The sequence below is a fragment of the Haliotis rufescens genome, unplaced genomic scaffold (assembly GCF_023055435.1).
Source record: "Haliotis rufescens isolate VD_foot unplaced genomic scaffold, xgHalRufe1.0.p SCAF_10, whole genome shotgun sequence".
In the NCBI taxonomy this organism is placed as follows: domain Eukaryota; kingdom Metazoa; phylum Mollusca; class Gastropoda; order Lepetellida; family Haliotidae; genus Haliotis; species Haliotis rufescens.
Window position 1 is genome coordinate 37,494,904 of NW_025963780.1, and position 11,817 is coordinate 37,506,720.

The 11,817-nt window shown below is 41.1% G+C and overlaps 2 protein-coding genes across 3 annotated transcripts in view; one reads left to right on the plus strand and one right to left on the minus strand.

Annotated features, from left to right (window-relative positions):
- Positions 1-7,042, minus strand: part of LOC124131078 (golgin subfamily A member 4-like) — a 50,381-nt gene extending 43,339 nt beyond the window's left edge. For both annotated transcript variants that reach the window (XM_046494168.2, XM_046494169.2), the window contains exons 1-2: positions 6,848-7,042; positions 1,415-1,627 (exon numbers count right to left, since the gene is read on the minus strand). In XM_046494168.2, the coding sequence (XP_046350124.2) occupies positions 1,415-1,627; positions 6,848-6,928 (294 nt within the window). In that variant the 5' untranslated portion in view covers positions 6,929-7,042. The remainder of the gene's footprint in view (positions 1-1,414; positions 1,628-6,847) is intronic.
- Positions 7,043-10,120: 3,078 nt separating this feature from the next.
- LOC124129938 (von Willebrand factor C domain-containing protein 2-like) lies at positions 10,121-11,158 on the plus strand. Its single transcript, XM_046493294.2, has 2 exons — positions 10,121-10,440; positions 10,986-11,158. The coding sequence occupies exons 1-2, from the start codon at positions 10,194-10,196 to the stop codon at positions 11,111-11,113; spliced, it is 375 nt and encodes a 124-aa protein (XP_046349250.2). The 5' UTR covers positions 10,121-10,193; the 3' UTR covers positions 11,114-11,158.
- The last annotated feature ends 659 nt before the right edge of the window (positions 11,159-11,817 follow it).

An 11,817-nucleotide genomic window follows, 5' to 3' on the forward strand; every position in this document is an offset into this window, starting at 1 on the left:
CCTACACGGCCTTTGGAATTTGCCGAAGTACCGGTATAGTAAGGAAGTTTACCAGTAAGTACCACAGCTAACAAAAAACATGGTATACCGGTATGCTGGTAATACCGCGCACCTCTACTACAGCTATCTTTTCCTTTTGAACCTGTTCTGAAATATTTATAGTAAGAAGTCTCTTACACGATTTGACGAAAATATGTGTATCGTGATATCGTGACCTATGTATCATGATACGTATCCTATCCTATCATGACTTTGTTGTATCGTTGAGTTGGGCCATGTGGAGCTATGCCATATGGAACTGGGTCATATGGAGCTGAGTCATGTGGAGCTAGGTCATGTGGCACTGGGTCATGTGGAACTGGGTCATGTGGAGGTGGGTCCTGTGGAACTGTGTCATGTGGAACTGGGTCATGTGGAACTGTGCCATGTGGAACTGGGTCAGGTGGAACTGTGTCATGTGGAACTGGGTCATGTGGAACTGTGCCATGTGGAACTGGGTCAGGTGGAACTGTGTCATGTGGAACTGTGCCATGTGGAACTGTGCCATGTGGAACTGGGTCAGGTGGAACTGTGTCATGTGGAACTGGGTCATGTGGAACTGTGCCATGTGGAACTGGGTCAGGTGGAACTGTGCCATGTGGAACTGTGTCATGTGGAACTGGGTCAGGTGGAACTGTGCCATGTGGAACTGTGCCATGTGGAACTGGGTCAGGTGGAACTGTGCCATGTGGAACTGGGTCATGTGGAACTGGGTCATGTGGAACTGGGTTTTGTGGAACTGGGTCATGTGGAACTGGGTCATGTGGAACTGGGTCATGTGGAACTGTGCCATGTGGAACTGGGTCATGTGGAACTGGATCAGGTGGAACTGGGTCTTGTGGAACTGGGTTTTGTGGAACTGGGTCATGTGGAACTGGGTCATGTGGAACTGGGTCATGTGGAGCTGGGTCATGTGGAACTGGGTCATGTGGAACTGGGTCATGTGTGGAGCTGGGTCATGTGGAGCTGGGTCATGTGGAGCTGGGTCATGTGGAGCTGGGTCATGTGTGGAGCTGTGTCATGTGGAGGTGGGTCATATGGAGGTGCGCCCTGTGGAGTTGGGCCATGCAATTGATGCAGGTTCAGGATCACAGTACACATCATGACTCCAGCATTACAATATGTACTGATTGGCTTAATGTGGGGAGAAAAGCCCGAAGTACAGTATGGTGCTGACAAACCTAGAAACAAAATTGGGGTGAACCGGGATTCATACCCACAATCATAGGTTTCTGGCATATCCAAGGGATGCAACTCTGCATAGTGAATCACGGAACCTTACATGACTGGGCGACCCGTGGCCCCTCAAAAAAAAAAATGAAAAAAAAATGAAAGAAACAGCTAAAACAAAATTTAATCAAACTTCGTCTCCTACCTCGTAATGACTGTCATTGTTAGTAGACTCCAGGGGGATCTCCACCAACTGCCCTGTGGGGACCCCCTCCTGGGGTGGGGATGCTACAGCCCCATCTTGCCCACTCAGATCCAGCAGGGCGGGGCCATCCCCTCCCCCACCTCTATCCTGACCACTGCCTTTCTGAGGTGTGCTCTCTGCCAGTGGTTTCCCTGGAGTGTCTTCGTTATCATTCTGAAATAAAAACACCATACAACGTAAGCAGTCATATCAACAAAATCAGGTCAAGTAAGTGGATGTTCTTAATGCTGCAGGGGCGGTCGGGTAGCCTAGAGGTCAAAGCGTTCACTTGTCACGCTGAAGACCTGGGTTCGTTTCCCGACATGGGTACAATGTGTGTCCCCTGCCATGATATTGCTGGAATATTGATAAAAGTGGCATAAAATCATACTCACTGACTCCCTCACTCTTAATGCTGCAGTCAGCAATAATCCAGCCATATCCTGGCATGCTGGAAATACCGACAAACTAGTGACTGAAAGCAAGCGCCCTGAGCATGCTGAGTCAATCACTCGAGGCAGGACGACACAAAAACAACGGAGTCATCAAATCTGACCTAATGATCCTCAATGGTGTTGAGAATATGAAAATTCATCATCAGCAAATGATTAGTCAAAACTAATCAATATTTAACAGAAAATCTCAAGTGGTACACAATGAACACCTGACCGTCAGACACATGAATTATATCCACTTCTCCATCAACACAAGCAGTAAGCATGGTAAGATCTGGACTCCCACATCAAATCACATGAAATCCCTATCCCCATTCACTAATCACAATAAGCATCATAGTAAAATCATTATATAATACCTTTATTTTCTGCCTGCTCTTATTATAGTTGGAGGTATGAATGTTCCTCATGTAGGAAAACATGGTCGTCCCAGCATGTGGACACCACCCTGTGCATATACAGCATCCTAATCAATGTGATCACCATCTGTGCTGTAGACTGACATCATAGAGATAGGGTTACAGTCGTACCATAGTGTGTCAGCTTAATGCACAGGCAATATTTCCATAGACAGTCTTTCGAAATTCATGCTAGTCTGCTTTCCCGAGACAACTAAATTGAGCTGAGGGCAAGTAAATATCCAATGATAGCAGTCCTCATAGTGAGTGAGTATGGTTTCATGCTGGTTTCATGTCGCTTCTAGCAATATTCTAGGATTGGGCTTCACATATTGTACCCATGTCAGGAATCGAACATGGGTCTTTGGCGTGATGAGAGAACGCTTTAACCACTAGGCTACCCGATCGCACCGGCAGTCCTCAGAGACAAGTAGCATTTGAGGGCTATCATTCTGATCCAATTCTCAATGTTAAATTTTGCTAAAAATCGGAACTGAATAAACTGAACATTGTGAAAGAAAATGTAAGACTAGCTACAAATTCTGAGGGCTAGTGAAATAAGGTTTACAGCAGGCTTAAACAATGCTAAAAAAGAAGAATTTAACATCTAATATTATTTCACTTAGCATGTGCAAGCTCAGACATACTATACAGACTCCAAGCCAACCAGTCCCTGTTTTATCCCCTTAATGCTGAGCACCAGGAAGGGTAACAACAAGTACTGTCTTTCAATGTTTTTTGGTATGACGCGTCTGGGAATCGAACCCCGGACCTTCTGCTCTCTGGGCAGATGCTCTCCCACTGGAGATGATTGATATTAATGGTAGGGACCCTGACAGCTGTAACTAGTAGTCGCAGTGCTGCGATTGTCGTTGCCGTGTGGAATGTGGCCTCACTCCGGTACAGAGAAAGCTTAGCATTACACCACTGCCATAAACTAATTTGCATATCACATGACCAGGCTTTCCTTGTTTGTGTACAAATGTGCTTATTCTGAAATCAGACAGACTAGCCTGATGGAAGCCTTTCAATGTACTTTCAAATTTTTCTGCAAAATTATATACATATCTTACAGCAAGGAGTATGATAATACATCTTTACACATCGAACTGACCGTATCTCTAGCTCCTAATTAGGCTTTGTTGACATCTGGTGCTGTACAACCATGGCAAACAAAGGATAAATATATAAATGGAATATTTTCTCAATGAAAGATAACTATTTTAAGACATATGTTTATCTAATTGTGTGGATTTTGCAAACATTTTGCAGAATGGACTGTACAAGATGTGACGACTTGTCTTACATTGTGTTACCCTAAATGTAGCACATGTAAAATATTGATGTGTGTTTGTTAACAATTAATCCTTTAAGTAAACAAAACAAGGTTATGACATGTTTACATTACCTCACTTTCATCAAAATCAGATCAGATGTCAGCGGTAGAAACTAACAGTTTTAGTCCACTAGTCCTTATAATGATAACATATATAGCAAAACCCTTAAAAATGGCAAATTTCTGCTAGTCCTTAGGATACTATTCGGCAGTTTGGCAAGGACTATAGGACTAGTGCCAATTTCTACTGCTGGATTTTGTTTTACAAGTATGTAAGAAAAATCTTTTTCCCTAAACACAAACATTTTTTTATTGTATTTTCATGACTTTTGCTTACAAATGATAAAACATCTATTTCATGACAACATTTAAAATATGATTAATTTTAATTAATCTAAAGTTCTCTGAAACAAGATTTAATTTGGCCTGGCCTTATTCATTGTCTGGCCTCCCCTAACTAATTGTGAATGACCTCTCACACACCATACATTGCAATCGTGTGGAGAGAAACATGTTTAATACGGTACTGCAAATTCAGTTTGTCAAAGCCTTGGTGATGCATATTGTTTGTATTTTGAAATTGTCTGGTGGCAGTGATGAAACAGAAAATCAATAACAAAACTGATAATACCATATCACATGTACAATGAACAGATAAAGGTAATATCAGCAATGGAATAGACAGCAAGTCCGGACCAGACTTGTTAATGTTAACGGTATCCTATTAACATGATAAACGTAAGTAGAATTTGAAACATTTTGGGGTATTGCTATATGTTATCACTATTCGGGTGTATATGTTCTTGGTTATTTTCCATCCCTGCAATAGGATTTTAAAATAGCCTTTTGACTTCTTATAAGAATATAGTTTGACAAGTTGATAACAAAATGAATATGTTCAACATATCAGTCAAAATTTAGGGGGTGTGACTCTGAAAACAATTTAGGACAATGTCCATTATTTTTGTTACCGTGGTTACTGCTAAAACTTAATTGCACCAGATAACGCAAATACTTGAAAGGACATTAAAACACAAACTAGAATGTATTTGGTGGTGGTTCATACTCTTCAACCTACCGAAACTGAATGTCACTGTTAGCAATGGTTAGCATGGCCAACAATCTTCATTCCAGAAAAGACACACGGGGCAGTCTTTGAAATTAAGTATGACAGTTAACATGGTTACGGAACCCTTGTCATAACTCTAATATTACTTTTTTTATTTCAGATATAGGATGATTTTGGGATTCTCTCAATTTGAATATTATAGGCAAGATCATTAGATGGGAGAAAACCGAGAGGACGTCCCCCTCCCCCAACCAGTAAGGAAAACTAGCAGTTTTAGCCCACTAGTCCTTATAAAGATGAACAAACATACAGCCAAACCCTTAATAATGGCAGATTTCTACTAGTCCTTATGATACCTTAACTATTGGGCAGTTTGGCAAGGAATACAGAACTACTGCCAATTTCTAATGCTGCCAACTGTGAACACTACAGAGGGTAAATAATGGACGTTTCTGTAGATGTTCCATTGCCACACCTGATCATGCTGATGGTGATTGCTTTTGACCATTATCGGCTAATCAAATATCAGGCACCATCAATTTCAGTTTGTCATGGTTTTATTTACTTACACCTGATCAACTTCCTGAATATGCATAATTATATTTGCACTTGGAATGAAAAAAGATTATATCCTGTACTGTATATCATGGTATATACTGCTATATTTGTGCACAGAGTACCATGTCACTTCATGTTTTTAAACCTGACATCATCTTGCTCAGCATGCTCAATGCAGATCAGACTTGTGCCTGTAATATGAACTAATGAACCTGGCAACTCTTGGCACTTGCAGTTTTATGTCGACAATTCACACACAGTGAAATTTTGCTCTTAGGTTTAATAAATCACTGATGCGTCTGGAATTGCAATTGAGATTGTTTCATCAAGGACTGGTTCCTAACTTAGTTGTCCTATGATAGCAACGTGTATTGAGATTTGATTCCATCCTTACTCAGTCTTATCCCACGAGTGAGTGAGTGAGTGAGTGAGTGAGTTTGGTTTAACGCTGCTTTTAATAGTATTAAAGTTATATCACGGCGTGTCAGCTTAATGTGGGAGGAAAGCCCGAAGTGATGCAGGTCTCAGACGGTTACCACTTCGGTGAAACCCACGAGCACGGATATGGTGCTGACAAACCTAGAAACACAATCGGGGCGAACCGGGATTCGAACCAACAATCATAGGTTTCTGGCGTGCCTAAGGGACGCAACTCTGCACAGTGAATCGCAGCGCCTTAGACGACTGGGCCACCCGTGCCCCCCTATCCCATGAGTGAGTGAGTTGGGTTTAGTGCCACTTAGAACAGTATTCCAGTTAACCTATATCATGGCGTGTCAGCTTCATGTGAAAGGAAAGCATGACATGATGCATGTCTCAGACGTGATTCATTTTGGGGACACCCACGAGGACGGGTATGGCAGTCTGTAATTTTAGCCACTAGTCCGAAGCCCGGCTCAGTAAAATTCTGTTGAGTCTAATAAAGAGATATGATAAAAAACAAAAACGATAACACCAAAACAGACCTTACATGAGGTTTGGGCTAGTAAATTTGAAAGATTTTGACCCAGATTGGCACAGTGCTGACAAACCGAGTAAAGTAATCAGGACGCTAATCCAATGAATCTATTTTTGGACAAAAACTGTGTTGGGCCTTTCATTGAGGCATGTGATATCTGTACACAGGTAACAAATGTCATGTTTTGGAGTTAATTTTTCTGGGAAATATGTGCATATATATCTGATCTCGGAGGTTTACTTTAATTAACTCATTGACACTTTGTACAGTGCCATAGAGAAGACGAAATATATTTTTCCTACATAATTCAAAATAACGAAAACATGCGAGGATGCTGGTATTTCAACACAGAAGAGATTATCATGACGAGGGCAGATGAGGAACATGGCCGGACGATGCCGGATGCAGCATACTAGTGTTATGATACTACTGAAACATGGAATCTGCTGCGGGTTTCTCCGGGGCACACACCACTGCACTTCGTGATGTAACACTATCAGGGTATCAGTCAAACATATTAGATCCGACACAAACAGCCACAGCAACAGCTGACACTTCCGCCTTCACATTGCCAGGCCGGTTAGACCAAGTCTAGTTCCTGCCTGTTTACAGTCATTTACCTTCAACACTCCCGTCACGGTATTCCGTAGAGGCAACTGAGCTACCTTTTGCTCAATCTTACTCTTCAAATTTTTAAACATCTCGCTTCTACGCGAGTAAAGACATAAATATGGCAGTTATTGGCCTAGTTCGTGATTATTCGGACAGAGATGTCTGCTAAAATCAAGAAGTAGTCACTGCGCCTGCCCGACACGTCTTCCGGGTTTCTGACAAAATACGAACGGGAGAAAAAGTACGGACGTGATATGAAAATGTAGGAATTGATGCAGGAAATGAAACAGTAAGAAAATGAAGGTTTTCTACACACTCTGGTTATTAAATCATGGACATGAGCCACCATATATCACGTATGGAGTATTAAGCAAGGAAACAACATGATCAGCTATCAGTAGATTTTGCGACACAGGATGCGTGTAGCGACAGACTCACGTGATGAAGGCATTGTAGAGGCGCTTCAAGATGTTTCCACCTGAGGAGGAGGTCTAGGATATTTATGAGGTGCTTCACTCAATAGTTTAGGGCCTAAATGGCCTTCATGAATCGCGAGGCTCATTTTATATTTGTCACTGGGGCTGACTGTGGTTAAAAACATGTTATACACAATTATTTAATAGCTATGGATGATATGTGATTCAGCGTCTTTAAGATCAACTTATCTCTTGGAATGGAGGCTCTGGTACAAGCCGTATGTAAGAAATACTCAAAACGAAAAACATATTTTCATTGAGGGTTAGTGTAAACTCTTAATGAAAACAATGTTACATAAGAGTAGGGCAAACAATCCTTAATGTAAAAAAATGATTTTGGACATAAAGGGTCAATATCCTACATATCGCCACTTATTGTATAAAAATCTTGAAAACGAAGTTAGACTGGATATATAGGGTGCTTTTTGCTATTTTTACTTTTTTCTTTTCTTAAAGTTATTCGTTATTTGATTTATTTTATCTTTCAACTTTGTACATTTTCTCAGACACTGCAACTAGTAGAGCGCTGCACCTTTCACATTCTAACTACCTCTCAACAACGACCACCTGGTCGTTATTTACAGGTTTTCATTTAGTGGTCATTACTTACATGTTATTTAGTAGATTCTTTCAATCTTGGAACATAGGTGTATCTGTGGACACAATACAATATGACGTTATTTACGTTACTACCTTTCTTCCACGGTAAGGGAATAGCGGCCTCCACAGATCTGATTGATCTATATTTTGAGACTTCGGTATTTGGTATTGAGGTATAATGTATTTCAGGACTTAACCCAGTAGTTCTAAACCATGGCAACATAGCTGAGGCATCACAAAAAGGATTTTGCACCATTAAATCAAAAGAAAATGCAGTAGGAAAGGCATGCATCTGCCGGATTTGCCTGGGTTGCCTGACATGAGTTAACTTTGGGCGTTTATTTCATCTGACACTGATCCTTTGTCGCATGCACAAGCACCATTGTAAATCATGAATGCTGTGACCTGATTTTCAGACATTTTCAGATGATACCCTAAATACCTGATCATAACATATTTTCAAACACATCTTTTAATTATAATAGGTGCTAAAACTTCCGATTTCTTTCAACGTCCACAAGGGTTTGAATATGCAAATTTGCGAAGAAACATGATTGGTAAATTTTGAAATGTTTGCGTGCCTTTCGATAAATATGTATCATCCCAGATATCAAGGATATGTATTTGAACAGTTTTGTGTACCAAAACAAGATGATCTTTTGTTTCAAACAAGTGAAATGGTTCCCGTTACATTATTTTCGCATATACTGATTCCTTTGTCATTATGGCTCGTATAACCCTATCAACCTCATGGCGATGAGGTTCTGGCTTACTGAAAAAACATTATGCAACCTGCACGTTCCCATTACGTCACCAGCTTAATCTTTTCCCATCACCCAGGTGCCAATTCTTTAGAGTATTGTGACAGGGAGGGGAATCAGAATATGGATGAACAAAATGGATGAACATGTTTCCCCACAATAATCAAACCACCGAATGTTTTGAATCTGATAAACACTCGAGAAGTTTTTTTATCTGACATATAGCCGAAAACAAATCTGAAACTGCATTATCAACAATATTGTGTTCCCAACACACTTTTTATGGATCTTAGGAAACGGACGTACACTAGGTCTTGCTGTCGTGCGTGTACTTGAAAAGAAGAGATCCTTAGAAGCTTCGTGATTTATTAGCGCTAGTTTCAAGTTCGCTCCTTTGAAAAATAGACAAGACATTAATTTTGTCGTTTGTTTTACATCATTCCGGTACCACGGAGACGTTACATTTGCTATAATCCCAGGGATATTGTAACATCACAGTATATGAGAATTAACGCGACTGGAGAACAATAGGATGACGTCACAAGAGGTGCATGAAGAATATTAAACGAGCTGCATATATCATACATATATATTTTTTACCAGCTTCGAAATTTATCGAGAATATTGCTGGAATATAGTTTTCTTTGCATATTTACTGGACGATATGTTATCAAAGTTTTGCTGTACTTTTTACCCATTGTGGTTCCTGTGGATTTATGTATGAATAACGTTTTCAACTATACGTAATGACAGCCTTATCTTATATACTACTCATCTTTTGATAAGGATAATCACATATGTCTCCCACTGTGACCGCCTCCGTTGTCCAGTGGTAGAGCGTCCGCCCGGAGAGCGGAAGGTCAGGGGTTCGGTTCGTTAAAAGATGGTACTTGTTGTTACCTTGTCTGGCGCTCGGCATAAGGGGCTAATGCAAGGACTTGTCGGCTCGGATTCAGTATACATTGTTTGAGTGGGATATTCATGTTAAACTGCGGCATGGTATCTCAGTGGGCTAGCACTATAACTCGGCATTAGTCTAGATACTCGGACTAGATAGTTCAAGCAGCCACACACACACTTGCATGCACGTCGCTATATAAATTTAAGTGCAAGACTATACATATACATATTCCCCTTTTTTCTTTTGTTTTATTACAACGTGTTTGAATCGTTAGCTATCATGTAGTAGTCCGATTTTCGATCACGAACGTTGATACTACCTAATTTCGTTTATCCGACATACTCGTTAATCCGACATAATCATATGCAACCAACAATGTCGGATTAACGGAACTTGAATAGTCAAGTGCGTGTATAATATACTTTCATGTACTTCTTATGTCTCATGGAATGATAGAAATGTCCCTATCAAAGGTTGAGTAGTATTCAAATAAGCCCATTACACTGATATAACAACGTAAAGAAACCAGTTTTACGAGGTGCATTGTTGACTCTTATCAGTCCAATCCTGTACACTAACATCTCGACAAACAACCCAGCCTGATTGCCGTGTAGACATGTGGCTTGGTGCCGTCTTGCTTGGCCTCCTTCTGAACGCCGCTCCGACTGAAGGGTCACCCGTCCAAGGTTGTCAGTACGGTGTTCAGTTCTTCCACCCTGGTCAGAAGTTCATGAAGAACGAATGTGAGCCCTGTGTGTGCGATGTCAATCAGGGTATCTCGTGCGTCGCGCTCATGTGTCAGGACAGCGCATGCGTGGACCCCTTCCGGACAGCGGGGGAGTGTTGTACTGTTTGTCCAAATGGTGAGTTTTTGCATGTAGTTTTGTTTGTTTGTTGTTCAACGTCGCACTTAGCAATATTCAAGCTATATGGTGGCGGACTGTAAATAATCGTGCTGGGGCCAGACAATCCAGTGATTGATATGAGCATCGATCCACGGAGATGGGATCCGATGACATGCATGAACCAAGTCAGCGAGTCTGACCCCCCGCTCCCGTTAGTCCCCTCTTAAAACAAGCATAGTCTCCTTTTACGACAAGCATGGGATGATGAATACCTATTCTACCCCGGATCTTCAGGGGTCGAATTATTCAGTATACTTATAAAGTCATATCCTATATGTGTAGCAACTGATAACAAAGATGATGATCGGTAGATTATCTCCTATCTTCAGAAGCTGTTCTGGTCCAAAATACACGTTGACTAAACAAAGGATCATTTCTAATCCTTTACTATAATTGGGTTTGCCATCATTGTCTCCGAAACAATATTCGCTACTAACTTTATATATTGTGCTTTTGTGATATTATGCTAATATTGTAACATTATCATGTGCGTTTTACAACAGGTCCTAACTGTCGCCATGGTAACCAGGTGATTCCTGCCGGACAAGAGACTATGATTGGTGGGCTCACCTGCAACTGCCCGGATGTAAAATCGTACCCACCAGAAACCGTGGATGCCATTTGCGTGTAGCAGCAAAAAAAGTCCACATTCCTGCTGATTAAAAAAATCAGAATATGTGGTGTTATTACTTTTTTTCTTACGTAGTTTACCTGGAAGGAGTCAACAAATAATTGCAATACAACCTTCTTTATCGACATGTTGGTGACATATAATTTTGAAAAGAATATGGTTTTGTTCGTTTTGTTTGTTATTTAACGCCGCACACAGCAATATTCCAACATTATGACGGCGCTCTGTAAATAATCGAGTCTGGACCAGACAATCCAGTGATTGACATCATGAGCATCGAGCATGATCCACGAAATTGGGATATGATGACATGTATAAACCAAGTCAGCGAGCCTGACCACCCGATCCCGTTAGTCGCCTTTTACGACAAGCATAGTCACCTTTTACGGCAAGCTTGGGTTGCTGAAGACCTATTCTACCCCGGATCTTCACGGGTCTCAGTTTAGAGTGACATTCGTATAAAATTAGCCTTGCCGCCTGACATACTTCAAAATGATCTTCTTTTGGCTGTGAACACGAACCAACCAACTAGATGAGAAAATATGTTCCTTCGACCGTGACCCGAACTAGACTAGATGGTTTAAGATTTTTTCCCGATCGCAATCTAGGGATCGAATTCGAAGGTACCTGCTAATTGAACACCTGTCGTCACAACGAGTACGGATACCTGCTACTTCAACACAAACAGTTACAGGGAGTACGGG